We start from the raw sequence: 15,768 nt of genomic DNA, 5'->3' as shown, positions 1-15,768 counted from the left end.
GCTTTGACCTTCTTCTTAGTCGAATGAAGAATCGTTGCTGTATTCTATCCTAACCGTCCAACCATTTTTGGATCACCTATGGACGGGGCTAGTGTTCTTCAATCTGGAGGATTTTTGGTGCATGCAGTGGGGCCCACAATATCCACTGTTTGGACTACTGAACCCAGTGTCCCACCTAGCTCTACCCTAATACCTCTTGCTATTAATCAACAAGAATTATGATGCATGGCCCACATACTTGCACATTATACATGGATTTTCAGTTCCGATTAAGTAGGGCCCCCATGGTTGGGCAATCCTGACCATTGGTCTGTTGAATACCGCAATTGATAGAGAATGCCCTAAAATGCTCAAAATGTCGACCAATATTAGGAATTTTCAGTTCCGATTAAGTAGGGCCCCCATGGTCGACCAATATTAGGAATTTTTTAACAGTGGCCAAAGGTAGTAGTATCTCTTCTCAACAATTCCAAAAATCCAACCACTAAGATGGTCCTCTCCAAGAGATTTCTGAGGCATTGTCTATCCACCATGGGAAGCAATGGACCAACGATCTGGATTAGTAAACTATCGGGCCCACTTGTACTTCATTGTGCATAGACTCTGTGTGTAATACACCAATTTGAATTTCCAGCTAAGCCCGATTGGTGGGCTCGTGGACTGTTGAAATGAAAAGTAGCCACTGTTCTGAATTCAGCTTAGAAGTGTATGATTCTGAGGTTGGGATTGTTCAACTGATCTGATTTTGGGATGATGAACTATCTGCAGTGAGTTTCTAGATTTGGATGGTTTAATTCGAGCTATTCATCCCGCCGGTGCAAATTTATATGTACATGAATATCAACCATCACACTCTGCCAGAGTATCAAATAAGTCCCCTTCTTGCTTTTTCTGCAATATTTGGTGGGCCTCATTTTGTACATCTTGTCATTTCTATTTCCTTTCTGTTTCTCTTCCTTCTTTTCTCAATGATTTAGAGGTGCAAAGGATAATCAATGAAGCTGATTGAGAACACGTGGAAGCATTGCACACATGTGTGAGAGCACAGCCACCATGAAAATAACCCGCCTTCTCATAAGGTGGGCCACAGGTGAGACAAACACACTGTTCAAAAAGATCCTTTTCTAACCGTCCCTTTTCACAATACATGTGGCTCACATGACAACCCAACCTGCCTATTTCTGAGACAGGGCACATACACTATGGTCCACCTTATGAACGGCCCAAATCACGCATGCATGCGAGTATTCTCAACCCTCCCCGCATGAATATCCCTGGCAGGGCTCTTCATGCATGGAGTGCCATAACACTCACCTAAAAATCAGGGCAGCCTGAGAGTGTTTCTAGGCGCACTTATCCAGGGGCTACCAGCAATTGCAAACCTCCATGGTGCATTTACATGCTCAGGTGAAGCATATTCGATCCCGACGCGTGGGCCAACCAATATCTTCTCTGGATCAGGACCGTCCAGAACTTCTAAACCACCTGGTGGGACCCAAAACAACCATGTGAGAAATGCTGCCAAAAGACCCAATGACTTTACTTTGTTAGACAGATTCAAAAAAAGAAAAGAAAAAAGGAAAGCCAAAACATACCTGAGATGTAAAGAGGATGGTTCGACCATTCTGTTGAAATTCCCAGCGCTTGACCAACCTAGAAATAACAAGAAACGACAGAAAGCGACAATGATCATGCTAATCAAGGGACAAACACAGTCTAGTTTTCTTCACAGTCAGAGATGGGAATTTATGAATTCCACCCCACTAGTTTCTATGATGAAGGAGATGGGTAGAACCGAAAAAACAGGAATATGGTAGAGCTATATCTCTACATTACATGTGGAAGGATTATCCATGAATCTGAACTTCCCAACCAGTGGACATCATTATGGACGGATGGATGATGTTTCAAAAAATCATACTCAATCAGAAGACCATAGCCATTGCTTCCTAGTCAAGTAATCTCTGAGGGCGTGTTTGGCTGTACCGTCAGATTTGTGGTTGGCAGAGGGCTTCCTATGCTTACTTAACATGCTTGGCATTTGGGATGGCACAGAAACAGAACCCACATTAAGAGGGCTCCTGTTATCACACTTTTCCACCCCGAATCATGATCGATATAACAACAGGAACGTCCCGTTCGTATCTCAACCATGGTTTCGGTAGCTTGGCGTTCTCCTTATCTTAGGAACCAGTAACATCCAAACACACCATTAGATATTTGTGCAGCTACAGAAACCATGATGTAGCAAGTCATTGGCATGAGTTACTAGCCTCTGAAATGAAATAGAAAACCAGACAAACTATAAAAAATAGGAAGCAATATTTTGCAATTTTCAGTCTCAAGATCATATGCTCATGACTATTGTAAAGAAAATCTCATCAAATGCCTTTTTACTTATAATCTATATTTGCTTTGTTGATTTTAATATCATATTTCCTCATTTTATCTATTTACCAACTGTCACTAATATTTTATTTTTTTTTCAAAAATCATCATCATCTACACCCTAAACCAACTTATTGGGGCCAGCTGCATGATTCCTGTTCCACCATTTCACTCTAATTTTTTTAATTGTAAATGGAAAAAAAAAAACTTAAAATATGTTTCTGCATCTGGAAATTTTTCTGTGGAAGGCGCTACCCTTGATATCATTTTCTCTTGAATTAGAACTCTTAGGTTGTGTTTGGATGCACACTTGAACCAAATTTCATAATCCTTTCAAGTCCAGCTTCAAAGTAATATAATCAAATACAAATATTATGAAATGTTGCTGCAATTTGGTTACTTCCACTTTGTTGAACTATGGCTGCGATTCAGATTCAAATCAACAACACATCCAAAAGTAGCCATAAGAATCGGTGGCTGTAAGAAGGCCCTATTCCATTGTGTCACCCACTATAGAACAGAACAAGCTTACAATTTGGAAAATGTAAGGACTCGAAATGACAAATGATTTTGGATTCTTGAAAATATAAAAGGCAAGGATCCTCTTACATCAACGCGCATCATTGTAGTACTAGTTGATCAATGGACAAGATAAAGGCACACAAATACAAGGGTAGCATGTGCGACTCGTGGAGAGAGAGAGAGAGAGAGAGAGAGAGAGAGAGAGAGAGAGAGAGAGAGGAAAAGGTGGAGCTACAGGCAGGTACGTGTTACACATATGGCTACACAAAGAAGGTAATGGTGGGCGACCCATTTCCACTTTTCCCCTGGCTGTGGCCTAATCGAGTCCCCGATCCGCCTAATCTTCAGGCAGGCGTCCTAACATGAGCTGACACAATATATGTATAGAGGACGTGGATTGCGTCCTACCCCTGCCTGTCTCTAGCCACGAACAAGCAATCCTGTGGGTGGGCCCATCGTGATGTATCTGTTTATCCATACCGTCCATCCCTTTTCTCAGATCATTTTAAGGTATGAGTTCAAAAATGAGGCAGATCCAACGCTCAAGTGGACCACACCACAGATGACTATTGCATTTAATGCTTTGTGCATTTAATGCAACCAAGCTTATTATTTGGTGTGGTCCACTTGAGCATTGGATCTACCTCATTTTTTTCCACATACCTTAAAATGATATGAGGGAAGGGATAGATGGCGTGGATAAACAGATACATCACGGTGGGCTGGCCCATAGAACTGCCCGTTCGTGGCTAGAGACGGGCAGGGGTAGGACACAATCCGTGTCCATGTATAGAGTGGATGTCATATAGTCATCAGGATGGACCCCACAAGGCCTTTTGTCTCACGGTCTCTTTAATTAGATGCTTCGTGCATCTAATCAGGGAAGAGGAGAGGTTGTGGGCTACACGCACTTTAAAAAGTGAAAGGAAGTGGGTGCAGTCTAAGCTATCACCTGTGCTGTAAAATCTCAACTGTTCACTGCCAAGCAGCTACAAATGAAGAATTTACCTCTCATAACCCATGTTATTAAGACTAATTGCAAGGGCAAAAAATGTCTGAAGCTATTGGTGCTATATATGGTAGAGATAAGTCCCGTAACGGCGCAAAAAAATATGAAAAAATATGGATTAAATCTGGAATATTCTAAGCATTCCAAATATGTATTCATTTATAAATTAGAACATGTTTATGGTGGTGTAACGGTCCACTCTTTGGTGAGAAGTTGTATCGGATGTCTGATGAATTTATGAACCGGATAACCCGAATTTGACTACAAAATTCATATATTTAATTTTCTAAATATCTAATTTATATACTTAACAATTTGATATCATTTCTCCCAATAGTTCTTTTAAAAAATGAAATTAAATTCAGGTAGATCGCGTTGCCAATTTGGGGCTGACTTGGAGGACCAATCCATGCCCCAAATCAGCCTCAAATTCATGCAATTTATTGGCATTATCCCACTTGTGAATTGGTGGACATTTATTGGATAGTGAATCATGAAAAAAAAAAATCAAAAGGCCCTATTTTAAAAAATAAGCGTCCACAAATTAACAATTAAAACTATTCAAACAATTTTATTTTGGCATTTTGAGTTAGCAATTACAGTCCATAATTTAATTGATAAATTTTAAGTTAATACATGTCTCGTGTACAATTTTTTAAGGGCCCGAATTAGGTAGGACTCAGATTGTGAAGTGTAGCACACGAGTGTCAAAGTTTTTTGGACCCCACTCGTGATGAATGTGTTATATCCACACCGTCCATCCATTTTGCCAAATAATTTTAGGGCATGAGCCCAAAAATGAGGCAGATCCAAAGCTCAGGTGGACCGCACCATAAGAAACAATAATAATTAAACGACTATCATTAAAAATTTATTGGGGCTACAAAGTTTTAGATCAAGCTGAGATGTGTGTTTTCCCTTCATCCACGTTAGTGTGACCCTATTAACAGGTTAGATGGAAAATAAACATTACAGTGGACCCTAAGAAATTTTTAATGGTGAGCATTCTATAACCACTATTTCATATGCTGTGGTCCACCTGAGATTTGGATCTTACTAATTTTTTGAATCATAATCTAAAATGATGTGGCAAAATGGATGGACGGCATGGATAAAAAACATACAGCATGGTGGGGCCCATGTGGCACGTATACAATTTTATTAAATTGTGCAACGTGCTGCGTAACGCGTACCAGTCCATTCATTTGACGCAAGCAAGTCCTGTGGGTCCGATCATGAGGTATATGTTATATCTAAACCGTCCATTCATTTGCGAGCTCGTCTTAAGGCTTGACACGAAAAATAATACGATCTAATTATCAAGTGGACCACACGCAAAAGCGTGGGGGATTGAACGTCTACCATTGAAACCCTTTTTGGGATCACGGAGTTTTAGATAAATATGAAATTTGTTTTCCTCTTCATTCAGTCCTTGTGAACTTATGAGCAGAATGGATGGAAAATAAACCGTTACGGTGGGCCTACGAATTTTTTAACGGCGGTGAAAATCATCATCTCGCGCTATTTTTGGTGTGGTCCAGATGATCTTTGGATACGATTCATTTTTTGGGTAATGCTCTAAAATGATATTTAAAAATAGATGAACGGTGTAGATATAATAAATACATCACTGTGGAGCCCAAATAACTTTGATCTCCTTTGAACCGTTCGTACAACTCGGAGCTCGAGGAGTGTCAGCATTTGTCTTAGCGTGACACGTACCTACAACAGCTAAGCTGTTGTGTGGTACACCTGCACAAAAAAAAAAAAAAAAGGACAGAGGGAAACCGAAAAGAAAAAAGAGGGAAAGAAGAGAGAAGAAAAGAGAGAGAGAGAGAGAGAGAGAGAGAGAGAGAGAGAGAGAGAGAGAGAGAAGAAGAAGAAGAAGAAGAAGAAGAAGAAGAAGAAGAAGAAGAAGAGGAAGAGGAAGAAGAAGAAGAAGAAGAAAGAGAAGAAGAAGAAAAGAAAAGAAAAAGGTAAGTTTTTTCTCTTTTTTTTTTCTTCTTTTTTTTTTCAAGGCCCGTAAATGCCATTACGAGTCCGTAACGGCAGTTATGGCCCGTAACGGCTGTTACGGTCACAGAATTCCGTAACGCCCGTTTCGACCCCGTACCGTTACGTATCAGCCGTCAACTGTTCACTGCCAAGCAGCTACAAATGAAGAATTTACCTCTCATAACCCATGTTATTAAGACTAATTGCAAGGGCAAAAAATGTCTGAAGCTATTGGTGCTATATATGGTAGAGATAAGTCCCCAGTGCACAGTAACTAATACCTGCTTATATGACTCAATTAGTATCCACCGATATCTTCGCATTTCTTCAAATTTATTGAATTCCATCTTCTCAATAAATGACCGAAAGGAAAACAAAGCAGTAGTTGAGATTGACATCATTCTATGTTTCATTGTTTTCTACGCTCATGTCATGGTTTCTAATGACTTAGAATTGCCCTTGTCATTTCATGTCTATGCGCATGGCCCTCAGGTTGTCTAAATCAGACAATGCTATGTATGAATAAGATTGTGGAATCTTGGACCACAAATGATTCACTGGGAAAATGTTAATCTCACATGTGTGAGGAAAAGGTGTGACATGCATTGAACGGTTCACATAGGATGTGGGGCCTGCACATACAGATATGGCACCCTTTATCTATTCGGATTGCAACTACATGACCAACCCAAAATATGTGCATGTGCCTTCGTCTAGCATACAGGCATGAGACAGGAAGGCTCCAATTCACTTTCATCTCAGTGCCCCTGATATCCTATTATGTTTTACATCCTTTTGCTAGTTCTAGATGGAGGGTAGTTCCTTTACAAGTCCTTGAATAAGCTTACTCAACAAGGGTCGTGTGGGGCCTACCGTGGTGTGTTTATGGCATTGAACCTGTCAGGCAGAATCGTCCACCATGAAAGTGGGCACTGAAAAATCAGGCCGATCCAGCTATCATGTGGGCCACCATGTAAATTTAGAGGTTTTGGGTGGTTGTCATTGTTTTTAATGGTGTGGCCAGCCTAATGATTGGATAGGCCTGATTTTTGGGGCGTCCCATCATTATGGTTGGCCTCACTTAATGCATGGGTTGGATGGCACAGACACAATAGGGTGGGCCCTACAAGGAAATAGTACATAAGCAGGTGAATAACTTTTATCACTTTCAATTGCACCCCACTTTTATCACTTTCTGACATGACTCAAAACACCGCCTCACCATTTAAGCTTCAATACAATTAATTAATGCATGCAGGTTAGCTTCTCTTCTTGAGGAAAAAGGTATGCTGCAAGAGTTCTGTGGCATCTTCAAAGCAGTAGAAGCTGTATAAGCAAATGTTATATGTGCTGCCAAAATTTCAATGAAAAAGCAAAATGGTGAGGCTTCCATTATTTGAACATAGATATGGACTGCTCGAAGAATAACTTTGAGCAATGTTGCTGCTTGGTCAGTAAGATTACAGTGAACTTCATAAATAGCTGAGCAGCATTCAAAACAAGCTGAATGGTCCAAGGCTGCACATTCCCACAAATAATGTGGAAAATTCACCGTATTTTCCTAATCCAGCATTCAGGTGCTAAAGGAAATAGAGAACAAGGAACAGGATAGTGACCTTCCCTGGCCCCGTAAGCAGGATGGGTTTCTCTGTTATCTGACCACGACGTTGCTGAATAGTTTCCAACCCTGTAGTTTTCATGAAGACATTTTAGAGAAGAACGAGTCCTTTTTGAAATAGAAAAGCAAAGCATGCACGCAGCTACCCATTAGACTAAAGACTTACAGAATATCCTGAAATTTAACAATAAGAATCGCAAGCACAAAAACATGTAGTGCAGGCAGATCCAAGGCCAACCATGAGTGTTTACATCCAAATAATCGAAAGTTAGAGCTAAATGGACGCTAAGTATAGATTTTTGGATGGCATGATAGGATGGGACCAACAGGGAAAAAAAAAAAAGCAAAGCACATGAGCATGACAAAGCCATGCAAGACAATATTTAGACACTAGACAAGGCCCAAAAACAACCTACGTTTGAAATATCCATCAGAAAAAAAAAAAACAACCTAGATTTGAAATCCAAAAATAAGAATCATTTCATGTAAATTTCAATAATTAACATCAGGGTAAGGAACATCATCCATGCTAGGCACCTATTTTTGAGAATACAACTTACCTGTTTCATATAGGTAAAACTGTAGAAGGTCACAAGTCATGAACACAAACACTGGAGAAGTAATTTGATTGATTTGGTAGTTGAAAAAGATGCTCATTGTTGGCTCCTAGTTAAAAAAAACTGAGCTATTTGTACCAAAAATCACTCACCTGAAAATTCTTCAATGGTCTTATTGACACTTCTGGTTAAATGGTTGGGAACCATGTGACAACAAGCAACAGAAATAAGCATGAGAAAGGTAACATGCTTTCAAAAAGACATGCAAGGACTGGGGGGTAGTAAGATACACTGAAAGAACTTTTTTTTTTTTTGGTGTGTGTGTGTGTTTGGTTGCACTAAATATCATGATACTTTGCACCAAAGTAGACTGATTAATCATGAAACATCATGATATTTTGCACCAAATTAAACTGATTAATCATGAAATTTCATAATATTTTGCACCAAATTAGACTGATTGATCATGAAATTTCATAATATTTGGTGCAATCATCTCTGAAAAATAATCAATATTTGGTGCAACAGCGAAGTTTTATTAAGGCAAACAGTACACACAATCCATTAAGACAATGGATACGAATTTCCAACATAAGCTTGCCTTTGTACACCATGGGCTAGCTCATTAGCCACATAATTAGCTTTTCATCATCATCATCTAAGCCTTATCCCAACTATTGACATCGGTTACATGAATCCTGTTCCGCCATCCCACTCTATCAAGGGCGTAACTTCAGTTAGACCATAGATCATCAAGTCATTTCTTATTACATCTACCCATGTCCGTTTGGGCCTTCCCCTTGCTTTTTCAGAGCCTACAACTTGTACCAACTACCAACTTAGTCATCCTAACTGGCGCAATTTTTGGTCCATGGACTAAATTAGACAAAGATGAGTGGTTCCAAAAGTACTTTAATCTCCGCAACCCTAGTATTGCTACTCAAGGGATTTAATTGATGTAGGCCCATGGCTCACAGTAGAGCCCAACATGTGCTCATTTTGGGCTGTTTGTGGTAAGATTTGGTGCCCATATGTCAAAGATCACATTTGCCATCTGTGGAAGATATGGGGCCGATGTGCAAGATATGATTGAAGTTTTTGGGGAGTACAATGTCTTTTGCTATTTTAGGTAAAATCTTTGTTGGTGGATTTTTTATTATCTTAAATAAATTAGAGATTGATTTGAAACCAATTCAGCTTGATTTGAAATCAATCTAATAGTTGTGAGATCTTCATTAAAGATTCCATGGGGATTGTCTTTGAGGGGAGGGGGGTAGGAGGTATGGCATTCCACATTTTCTAAGGTATGAGTTTTCTCAAGTATTGTAAGAGAAGTTTGAACACCAATAGAGTTATTTCTCTCTCTCTACTGGAATATTTTGGTATCAGCTGCTAAGAGATTTTTTTTATACTCTGCATCATCTCCTAATGGCTTCAAATTGACACAATAAGAGTTTACGCAAGTAAACCAATTAATCCATGCACTCACAAAGCGAGTAGATCAACTCACGCATATGGTAGGCAATCTCACTAATCAAGTGGGAGAGCTCCGACATGGAGAAAATCCAGAGATTGAAGTTGGAGCATGAAGACACATAGGGGAAGGTCCCTCGTCAAAGTCCTAACCAACAACGAGCAGCCCTAGCTGATGAAAATACCAATGATTGAATCCTCTAATTGTTGGAAAATAATAGAGACCGGAACTAAGGTGGAAATTCCAAAATTCCATAGTCGTTTACATGTTTGCAACTTACGATCTTCAAATCAAACGAATCCGTCAAGGTAAGGAGTTTGGGAAAATGTCAATCTCCTTCATGAATATAAAGACTTAGTACCCGAATAACTCCCAATTGGATTTTAATGCAGGGGCATTTTCATACCGGGCTCGAGTGGGGTAGCCCATGGGATGCGGGGACACACTTGGGGTGGGTGACCCATGTGATTTGGAGCTCACGGGGGAGGTCTTGTGTTCGAGACTCCTCACCGGGGGCGATTAATGCAAGGGCATTTCACACCGAGCTTGAGTGGGGTAGCCCGTAGGATGCAGGGACACACTCAGGATGGGCGGCCCATGTGATTTGGGGCCAACGAGCTCACAAAGGGGGTTCGGCCGAGGTCCTAATCCATGAGATGTGGAGCCTGGGCTATGAGATAAAGGGATTAATTCGTCATACTCTAACAGTTCGAGCTTTTAGAGCAAGTGGTTAATTGTCCTGCATCAAATTGGTATCAGAGTGGGAGGTCTCGTGTTCGAGACTCCTCACCGGGGGTGATTAATGCAAGGGCATTTTCACACCGAGCTTGAGTGGGGTAGCCCGTGGAATGCGGGGACACTCAGGGTGGGTGACCCATGTGATTTGGGGCCCAGGGGGGAGATCTCGTGTTCGAGACTCCTCACCGGGGGTGATTAATGCAGCGGCATTTCACACCAGGCTCGAGTGGGGTAGCCCATGGGAGCCTGGGCTATGAGATAAAGGGATTAATTCGCCATACTCTAATAGTTCGAGCTTTTAGAGTAAGTGGTTAATTGTCCTGCTAATGCAGGGGCATTTTCACACTGGGCTCGAGTGGGGTCACCTGTTGGATGTAGGGGCACACTCGAGGTGGGTGACCCATGCGATTTGGGGCCCACGAGGGAAGTCTCGTGTTCGAGACTCCTTATCAGAGGTGAGTAATGCGCATTTCACACCGGGCTCGAGTGGGGTAGCCTATGGGATGCGGGGACACACTCAGGGTGGATAACCTATGTGATTTGGGGCCCACAAAGGGGGTTTGGCCGAGGTCCTAACCCACGAGATGTGGAGCCTGGGCTATGAGATAAATGGATTAATTCGCCATACTCTAACAGTTCGAGCTTTTAGAGTAAGTGGTTAATTGTCCTGCATCACCTGCATCAGATTTCCTCCTATAAGGAACATTCATCACCAAATTGATTTAGTGCCAACTGCCAGGTTCGAGCCTACCAAATGACTCTAGACAAGCTCAACCGATAGGTAAATTTAGCATATCACCATGCGTTGTTCTTGCATTATTAACCCCTAAGAAAGATGGATCTTGGAGAAGGTGCGTGGACGATTGTGTGATCGACCAGATTACTATTAAGTATCAATTTCCTATTTCACAATTGGACAATATGCTGGACATATTGCACGGAGCAAAGATCTTTTTGAAGATCGACCTTAGGAGCAGATATCATCATATTAGTATCCGGCCCAAGGACGAGTGGAAGAGTGCGTTTAAAACTAGAGATAGGTTGTACGAGTGGCTTGTGATATCATTTGGTCTTTCAAATGTGTTAAGTAATTTCATGTGGCTAATGGAAAATGTAATTTGCCCCTTCATATTTTTAGTAGTTTATTTTGACGATATTCTTATTTTTAGTCCCGACTCATATGTTCAACTTGATCACTTATGGCAAATATTTGACGTACTACAAGGCAATCAATATATATTAACTTGAAAAAATGCTCAATCATTGTCGATAATGTTGTATTTCTGCGGTATATTGTATTTGCAAAAGGGATCAAGGTTAACCATGAGAAAATCAAGGCTGTTACAGAGTAGTCCACCCCAAGAACCCTTTCGGAGCTCCATTCTTTCCACGGCTTGGCAACATTTTACCAAAGATCCATTTAGAATTTCGATACAATTATTGCACCTATCACCAATTGCATGCGTGAAGGCAAGTTCGTATCATCTCAAGTTCTGTGAAATGGTTCAAGCACTACGACATTGGAGGCATTACTTGATTCATTAGGAATTCATTATATATTCAAACCATAAGGTGAGATTTCTCAACTCCCAGAAAAAGTTGGGTGTCTGTTATGTGAAGTAGATAGCTTAGCTACAAGAATATACTTTCCTTTTGCATCACGAAGTTGGAAATCAGAACAAATCGGCAGATTGTTTGAGTAAGAGGGTAATTCTATAGGAACACTCGCCATAGGGGCCGTAGAATTTAAGGCATTACAAAAATACGAGGACTCCATTTTTGGCAAGGTGCTCAATAGATGTGTGGAATCAGAGATCCAAAGTGTGTCTCACACAAAAAATATTTATTAAAGCATTCTTGCTTAGGCATTCTCGAAGGATCATTGTGAGAAAAGGTCATGTTTGAGCTACACAAAGGACTGGGTGGATGCTTCATAAGAGATAAAACATTGGTCGTGATGCAGGAAAAATACTATTGGCCTAGTATGCTTTGTGATGTTAAACAGTTCATAGCAAGATGCTGTTGATGCAAGGTCTCTAAAGATCATGTGCAAAATATTGGTCTTTATAAACCGCTTCTCATTCCAGTCGTACCATGGATGGACATATCCATGGACTTCATTATGGGTCTTTCAAGACTTAAAAGGAGAGTACATTCAATTTTCATTGTGATGGATAGATATGTGGATGGTGGTGCAGATAGCTGATAATGATGGTCCCGACTCCAAATGCAACTTTGTGCATGTTAAGGTTTCAATACACTCAGCTCACTATATCATTACTCTTATATGAGAACTATTCCTCGACTCTCAGTACACAGAGACTGAAAGCACATGAATTTCACATCAAGTAATCAAATCAAGATTCACTTCTATTAGACTACACATGTGCAGTAGGATCCACTTGATGTGAATCCCAAAATTGAATTTCCACTGGTTACTCTAAGAAACAAGAAATATGTGTCTTTTCTTCAAAAAAGGGATATTTCAACCTGTAGAAACAGAATGCATGGAGAGCATAAGACATACCACTAACAGGAGCACACGCACGTATTAAGACTGCTGCGCCAACTCCTTCCTTGTCAGCTACAACGTTAAGCATTTTATGCAAGCCGTAGCATAAATAAACATACGCATGGCCTCCTGGTCCAAACTAAAATCCAATGGAACAAATAACGTAAATCAAATATATGTGTATATAAAGAAATTAAGAAGGAGAAAATGTCCAACGTTAACCGCTAAAGTATAAGTTAGTTATGATGCATTAAATCTCTATACACATGGCAGCACACATGCATGAGATCAGGACTATTTGTCGAATGTACCTAAGCATGGTCCATAAGCCAAAAATCACACCCGCACAATGATCCTAAGTTCCTAACCATCGGTTACAGGATCTCGCCCAAATGTCGACAGTTGGACTTTTCTCCATCCAACCATTTGTAATCCTCAACAGTCCTCCAATCAGTGACTGGGGTGACCACGGTAGCACCCAATAGATGAAAGGTCCAGAACCCGTACATGCGTACTGTATCAGAATTGCATGCTTAATAACTCAGTTAATATAGACAAAACTGGATCCTCCCTCTTAAAGACAATTTCATAGTCTGTCAAAGTGTGATGGATAATACACGGGGATTTAGAAAATACTTAGAAATTGAATACTTGGCATACAAGTAATTCAAATTAAACCGTCCAAATTATGGGGTACCAATTTAGATGCATCACGAACCAAAAATTAAGCTTACATTTATTCAACGATCAAAAACGAAAAATATTCAATGATCTTATTTTAACAAACAAGCGTCCAATCAGAGGCGAGAATTGCTCAACCAATCTGATTTTTGAATTGTGACTTCACATTAATGGGTTCAACAATTCAGCCGGTCTATTTTGAGTTAATATATGCCACGTGTACCATTTCTAAGTGTCCACATATCAAGCATCATATACAGCCAGAATATCAAACAACTCCCCTAAAGAGAAACAAAGAAAACAAAGACACTGAAGCCTCCAATTATATACAAATTTTAAAATTTTTACAGGAGAATAAAAGTGATTTGCTTACAACAGGGGCTGTTCGTGCCGTAATCCCAAAGCGACCATGACAAGCTGTATCATTTGGTCTATAAGCTTCTACCTGCAAGAAGCATTTCTCATGATATTTACAGTCAACATTATGGAGAGTCCGAAAATAGCATTTGCCATGACAATTTTTCAGTGGAATTGCATTGATTCAGTTCAAACCATGGTTACAAGACTCATCCAAGTTGGGTACGACTCAGACAAGTTAACTCAGATTCGGCGCTACCCAATCCAGTTCGATACCACGAGTAGGGGCAAGTCAGGCCGATACACCACCAACTCAAGTGAATCACAACTCAAAGTCCCAATCAAAGCATCATATACAGCCAGAATATCAAACAAGTCCCCTAAAGAGAATCAATGAAAACAAAGACATCAAAGCCTCCAATGAGTCGATGCCATCACAATTTTTCAGTGGAATTGCAATGATTTGGTCCAAATCATGGTTATGAGACTCATCTGAGGCAGGCACGACTTAGACAAGTCGACTCGGATTCAGCACTACCCAATCCAGTTCAATACCGCGACTAGGGGCAAATCAGGCTGATACACCACCAACTCAAGCAAATCGCAACTCAACTCCAGATCAAATGAGTTGATCTGAGTATCCGAATCTTAAAACCATGGTTCCAACAAGCATGATATTTACCGCCACACACACATAGCATTAATGTGCCCAGAATGTTATTTCCCTTGGCAATCCAAATTCCAAACAGAACCCAGAGAACGAAAAAGGACAACTCCAGGAGCGGCCCAATGTGCTGTATGTAGGGCCACCACATTGTAATGTGCCTGCTCTTGGTGATCAGAACCGTTCATTTGGTGGGGCCTGATGTGGATGGCCTGCAGAGCAAAGATGCTGCTGATGGACCCCACCACGGTACGCAAATGGATGGTTCAAATAGAATGTGGCCAATGGTTCACATTCAACAAGAAACAGCCATGATCAGATGAGTTTGTTTGGCAGGCTGCGACTCAAGCTCACCGGCATGGATCGCCTGTGGGGCCCACATGCACAAACGTCTGGATGGTTAGAACCATCCATCTTCTACAATGATGATTCTGACCATTTATGTGGGGTCGATTTCGAACCGTTGAAAACTTTCTCCTCGACGGTCCAAATTCAGCTACACACACATCAACAGTCAGAATCATCTGCCCATCCACGACAACACCCAGATTATAAACGGTTCCGATCATCCGAACATCTCAAAAAATGGGCCCCACATGCCAATCCATGTTGGATGAGCAAAAACCACAGCACTCCGATTGGCCCAATAGTTTCACCGCGTGCCATAGATAGCGGGGCCCACCTGACCGACGGCTCCGATCACCCAAGATGAAGCCCCCATAAAAAGAAGAGGCTCCTGCGGTACTACACTTTCGGGTAGTCCGGAAGACCACGAAACCTGTTCTGGAGACAGAGAGAGAGAGGGTTTCGTTTTCAATACCTCTGTTATCTGCAGAATGACGTCTTCTCTTCGAAGGAATTTTCCGAGGAGACGCGGAGCGAGATCCAAGGCGTCGATCTTGAAGAAATCGGCGGTCAGGATCGGCCCCACTTCGAAAGATGGTGAAGGGTTTGGGAGGGAGAGGAGGGATTGGGCCTTGCGAAGTGATCGAACGGTTGCAGATTTTCGAGAAACAGGAACGGCTGGGATTCTTTCTTCGCTTTCAGCTTGAATCGTCTTCTTCGATGTAAGGATGCTTTTGCTTCTGAGTCGCGGAGTTCTCGTCATCTCTCCGTGACTTTCCCTTCCCGCGTTCGCGGGCTTATTTGGAAGAGGAAAATTTTTACTCTGAGAGACTATGGTCGATGATACGCAGGCACTTAGAAATTACATACCTGGCATATATGATTAATTTAAATTAAACCGTCCAAAC

At 41.1% G+C, this 15,768-nt stretch overlaps 1 protein-coding gene across 1 annotated transcript; it reads right to left on the bottom strand.

Annotated features, from left to right (window-relative positions):
* Positions 1-751: 751 nt before the first annotated feature.
* LOC131227429 (DNA-3-methyladenine glycosylase) lies at positions 752-15,737 on the bottom strand. Its single transcript, XM_058223237.1, has 6 exons — positions 15,336-15,737; positions 13,868-13,939; positions 12,829-12,952; positions 7,531-7,601; positions 1,596-1,653; positions 752-1,485 (listed from the first exon to the last, which is right to left on the bottom strand). The coding sequence occupies exons 1-6, from the start codon at positions 15,621-15,623 to the stop codon at positions 1,322-1,324; spliced, it is 777 nt and encodes a 258-aa protein (XP_058079220.1). The 5' UTR covers positions 15,624-15,737; the 3' UTR covers positions 752-1,321.
* Between the last annotated feature and the right edge of the window lie 31 nt (positions 15,738-15,768).

The sequence above is a fragment of the Magnolia sinica genome, chromosome 15 (assembly GCF_029962835.1).
Source record: "Magnolia sinica isolate HGM2019 chromosome 15, MsV1, whole genome shotgun sequence".
Classification (NCBI taxonomy): domain Eukaryota; kingdom Viridiplantae; phylum Streptophyta; class Magnoliopsida; order Magnoliales; family Magnoliaceae; genus Magnolia; species Magnolia sinica.
Note: the sequence above shows the minus strand (reverse complement) of the source record. Positions and strands in the feature narration are given on the sequence as shown.

What these genes read in the sequence shown, in the direction of transcription:
- LOC131227429 (XM_058223237.1), bottom strand. Translation starts at nt 15,623, where the DNA reads ATGACGAGAACTCCGCGACTCAGAAGCAAAAGCATCCTTACATCGAAG. An exon ending in CGGCACGAACAGCCCCTGTT is followed by an intron (nt 12,953 to 13,867) that starts GTAAGCAAATCA and finishes ATTGGATTTTAG; the next exon opens with TTTGGACCAGGAGGCCATGC. An exon ending in TGCGTGTGCTCCTGTTAGTG is followed by an intron (nt 7,602 to 12,828) that starts GTATGTCTTATG and finishes TGAAAACTACAG; the next exon opens with GGTTGGAAACTATTCAGCAA.